The sequence below is a fragment of the Morus notabilis genome, unplaced genomic scaffold (assembly GCF_000414095.1).
Source record: "Morus notabilis unplaced genomic scaffold, ASM41409v2 Scaffold93, whole genome shotgun sequence".
Lineage (NCBI taxonomy): Eukaryota > Viridiplantae > Streptophyta > Magnoliopsida > Rosales > Moraceae > Morus > Morus notabilis.
In genome coordinates, this window is record NW_010364330.1 from 198,235 (window position 1) to 203,407 (window position 5,173).

Sequence of the window (5,173 nt, forward strand, 5' to 3'; positions counted from 1 at the left end):
AACCTATATTTAAGTCGGTAATCCGACGGGAAACCCAGAGGTAAACCGGCCTGTTTTTGTTGGTGAAAATTTACCGTCAACAATTGGCGACTCCGCTGGGGACGACACGCGTTGGACCCCTAACAACAACAACATAGTCAGCAAGCATGCCTCCAAGAAGAAGAATTGAGGCCAACAACCAAGGCAGCCAGATGGACGAGACCGCCACTCATCCGGTGAATGACGGGGTGGAGGAGGTTCCACCCCCAGTCAGAAACGAGGTCCGTCCCCAGACGTGCTGCGGGCGGATCCTGTGCAGATGTAGGCCCAACTAGCCACTCTAACCGATCTGGTACGTGGACTAATGACCGTGGTCGAACGCTTGGATGGAAGAAACTCTATGCCACCTTTAGAAGACGCCCCGAGGCCGCTAGGACCTGCCATGGCTGAAAACCCCAACCCTGGTGACCGCCGACATATCTTAGAAGAGATCGGGGATAGCAATAATCAAAGGGGCTATCCTAGGCCCCGACCTTCCCAATCCTCCGGCGGCCGTTTAAGGGCCTTCAGACTCCAGGCTCCCGAGGACCCGATACCAAGAGGCTAGGAAAACCCCGAGGTACTACCCCATAACCCAGGAAGAAACCCACTGGGAGACTCAGGGTCAGTACAGGCGGGCGGGTAGGCAAGAGGCGGACCCAACGGTAAAAGGGCAGAGGCGTCGAGAGTAGCTGGCTCGGCCATCTCAACAGAGGAGGCGCGCGCCATCATGGAGAGCATGGCCAGCCTGGAGCAGAAACTCACAGGGGACGTAGCAGGCCTGAAAAAGAACATAGGGCGAGTGGCTGAGGTGGTAAACGTCGACATCACACCTAGCCACACACATGACCACCCATTTACTGAAGAGATAATGGCGCCACCTCTCCCCGACAAATACAGGTCGCTGTCGATCCCACCATATGATGGTCGAGGGGATCCCGACGATCATTTAGAAATGTATACGGGGCACATGCTCTTACATGGGTATGCCGAGGAAATTATGTGCCGAGCCTTCCAGAACCATTTAACGGACTCTGCCCGAAGATGGTTTCGGAAGCTGAGGCCAAATTCTATCTCAAGCTGGGATGAGTTGAAGGAAGCATTTTCCCTCCAATTCATAGGAGTTAAGAAATATGTCCCACCAAAGCAGAACCTGATGACGATATACCAAAAGCCGAATGAGTCATTGAGAGAATGGCTTGCAAGGTATGGGGAAGCTGTCGCCGCCACGATGGATATAACTGACAGAGAGGCCTTGATGGGGGCATTATCTAGCATGAAGAAAATTACCCCCTTCAAAAGAGAGCTGAACCGAAAGCCCCCGTCCAGCTACAAGGAATTTCTTGCGCGAGCGCAAGGATACATCAACGCCGAGGAGGCAGACGCGAACGACCCCGACCAAAGGTCCAACAAGAATAAAGGGACCGAACAAGGGTCGAAGCCAGCAAAGCAGGATGGGAAGAAGCGTCGAGGTGGAGGAAGCGGAGACAAGCAGCCAGCTGCGACGTCGAGTGCTCCAGAAGCCAATAAGCCAAGGCAAGAGGAGAACCGTAAGCCTCAGCTATTTCAAAGGTACGATTCCTACCACGAACTGACAGTAAGAGTCGAGGAGGTCTTCAATCAGGTCAGCCGCGGAAATCTACTGTGCCGCCCAGAACCGATGAGGACAGATCCCAGCCGAAGGAACCAGAAGAAATTCTGCAGGTTCCACGGCGATGTCAGCCACCACACCAACGATTGCGCCGACCTTAAGGATGAAATCGAGAGAGTAATCCGCGAGGGAAGGCTACAGGAGTTCAAAACAGAACGGAGACCTCAAAACGATGGCCACGGTGGGCAAAATGACGGTCGACGCCGAGAGGAGAACCAACATCCCAAGGACCGAGAACCTGTCGGCAAGGTCCGAGATCCTGTCGGCGTCATACGAACTGTCCTCGGCGGCCCCTATATAGGAGGAGACTTAAGGAGATCCTAGAAGGATTACGCCCACGAGGCCAGAGGGGTTTACCAGGAAAGATTCTGGAGTGTCTCCGGTGCAAAAACCCCACGATATAGCAGTGCCGACGTGGCGTTTAATGAGGACGACGCCAGCAGAGTTCACTTCCCCCACAACGACGCATTAGTAGTGGAAGCCATGATTGGGAACCACACTGTATGCCAAATCTTGGTAGACAATGGGAGCTCGGTGGACCTCCTTTACTCCGACTGCTTGGAAAAGATGGGGATCCGAAATGAGCAGTTGGAGAAGACCTCTAGGCCATTATACGGTTTCACCGGGGACTCCGTCATCCCTCAGGGGACTATCCGGTTGGCCATAACCACCGGAGAAAAACCTCGACAGACCACGACAATGGCCAGCTTTGTGGTAATAAAGGGGGGCTCTCAGTACAATGTTGTAATCGGGAGACCGACCCTTCAGGCGCTGTGGGCAATAACCTCCGTCTACCACCAGAAGGTCAAGTTCCCTACCCCAAACGATGTAAGTGAGATGAAGAGCAACCAGTACGAAGCTAGGGTTGCATACTCCGATGCCCTCCGTGGATACGACCAGCCAAGGCGACAGGAGGCCAGGATGGTCTATCAAAACACTGTTAAAGACATAGATCCCAGGGTTCAAGAGGAGGTCACCTGGTCCCAACCCATTGAGCAATTGGTGGAAATCTGAGTTGATGAAGGCGAGCCAACCAAAGTACTAAAAATGGGCTCAGGCTTAGCCCCCTCACTCAAGATTGAGGTTGAAGACTTCCTCAGAAAGAACTTAGACGTCTTTGCCTGGAACCATGCCATCATGGAAGTGATCGACGTCAAGGTTATATGTCACTCCCTGAACGTTGACCCCTCATATCCTCCCAAGCACCAGAAGCATCGACCAATGAACCCAGAGAGGTATGAGGCGCTGAAAGAGGAGGTCGACAAGTTGATCAACAATGGGTTCATCAGGGAGGCCCATTAACTGCGTTGGGTCTCGAACCTCGTTTTGGTGGTCAAGCCTAACGGGAACTGGAGGACATGTGTCGACTTCAGCTATCTCAACAAAGCCTGCCCGAAGGATGGCTTTCCACTCCCTCGAATAGACCAGATGGTCGACGCCACAGCAGGGCATGAAATACTGAGTTTCATGGATGCCCACTCCGGGTACAACCAGATCCCCATGCATCCAGCCGACGAGGAGCATACATCCTTCATAACCGACAGGGGCCTCTACTGCTACAAGGTAATGCCTTTTGGCTTAAAGAATGCGGGGGCTACCTACCAAAGGCTCGTGAATAAGATGTTCGCTCAACAACTCGGCAAATCAATGGAAGTCTACGTCGACGTCATGCTTGTGAAAAGTACCAGGGCCAACCAACACGTCAACCACCTGGGTGAAATGTTTGGTGTATTAAGAAAATACCACATGAAACTAAATCCCCAAAAATGCGCCTTTGGAGTTGGGTCAGGGAAGTTCTTTGGTTTCATGGTCAGCAACCAGGGGATAGAAGATAACCCTAAAAAGATTAAAGTCTAGTAGGATATGCGGTCCCCGACTAAACCAAAAGAGGTACAGAGGTTGATAGGATGCGTCGCCGCCTTAAACAGATTTATATCAAAGGCAACAGACAAGTGTGTCCCCTTCTTCGATGCTTTGAAAGGAAGTAGGCGTTTTGAGTGGACACCACAATGTGAAGAGACCTTCCAGAAATTGAAGGAGCATTTGGGCAAGCCCCCAGTCCTGTCAAAACCCAACCCCGATGAGGAGCTTAGCCTTGACCTCTCCGTGTCCCAATACGCCGTAAGCTCCGTACTAATAAGGGAAGAAGAAAGCGTATAGTTGCCAATTTACTATGTAAGCAAAAGACTCCTCGACGCCGAGTCAAGATATACCGAAATGGAACGCTTGGCCCTTGCCCTGATGGTAGCTTCAAGGAAGCTTCGGCACTATTTCCAATCTCACACAATATGGGTTCTCACAAACCATCTGTTGAGACAAGCGCTACAAAAGCCCGAAACTTCTGGTCGACTTCTCAAATGGTCGGTAGAGTTAAGCCAGTTCGACATTAAGTATGTACCGAGAACGGCGATCAAGGGCCAAGCGCTGGCCGATTTTCTGGCCGAGTTCTCCCATAGACCGCCTCCCACCAAGCCAGAAGAAGTCGAAAGTATAGAATGGAAGCTCTACGTGGATGAAGCGTCGAGCGATAACGGGTCAGGAGCCGACGTCTTGTTAATCAGCCCAGAAGGCAATAAGATCACCTCGGCGGTTCGATTTAAATTCAAAGTGTCGAACAACGAGGCAGAATACGAGGCGCTAATTGCAGGGTTACGATTGGCCAGTCACCTAAAGATTGAGAGGCTCAGCATCTTCAGCGACTCTCAATTGGTCGTCGGGCAAGTAAAAGAAGAATTCCAAGCGCGCGACAAGAAAATGGGTGCGTACTTGAGGAAAGTAAAGGAAGAACTCGTCAAGTTTAAAAACTACGAGATACTTCAAATACCACGAGCCGAAAATGCAAATGCCGACGCTTTATCAAAGCTTACATCTTCGAAAGATTTCGACGCACTAGGAGTCGTTCCCATCGAGGAACTGGAACGGCCGACCATTGAGGAAGTAGCTGAGGCACTAATCGTCCAAATAGGTAAAACTTGGATGACGCCACTCATCCAATACCTAATGGATGCACAACTGCCAAACAATAAAGACAAAGCCAGACGAATCAGGTACAGAGCCGCCAGGTACTTATTATACGACGGTTTGCTTTACCGACGAGGCTATTCGACACCACTACAACGGTGCCTGGATGATGACGAAGCCCAGAGGGTCTTCCGAGAAATCCATGAAGGAGTCTGCGGTAATCATACTGGGTGGTAGTCTTTAGCTCTTAAGGTTTTGAGGCAAGGATACTACTGGCCCATGCTCAAAAAGGACGTTTTCCAATATGCCCGATGTTTGGATAAATGCCAAAGGTACGCCACAATTCCTAGAGCACCCCAAAAAAATTTAACCTCCATTCTCAGTCCATGGCCCTTCGCCAAGTGGGGGGTTGACCTAATCGGGCCATTGCACCTTGCACCTGGGGGCTTTAAATTTACCATCGTCGCAGTAGATTACTACACCAAGTGGGCATAGGCAAAGGCTCTGACTACAACCACGGAAGCAGCCTGCACCAACTTCATG

The 5,173-nt window shown here is 51.2% G+C and overlaps 1 protein-coding gene across 1 annotated transcript; it reads left to right on the plus strand.

The window, feature by feature from the left end:
* The first annotated feature begins 748 nt into the window (after positions 1 to 748).
* On the plus strand, positions 749 to 1,993 carry LOC112093133. Its single transcript, XM_024171035.1, has one exon. The coding sequence runs from the start codon at positions 749 to 751 to the stop codon at positions 1,991 to 1,993; it is 1,245 nt and encodes a 414-aa protein (XP_024026803.1).
* Positions 1,994 to 5,173: the final 3,180 nt, after the last annotated feature.

Bases quoted from the DNA above. Each gene is read 5' to 3' on its own strand.
- LOC112093133 (XM_024171035.1), top strand. From the start codon at position 749: ATGGAGAGCATGGCCAGCCTGGAGCAGAAACTCACAGGGGACGTAGCA.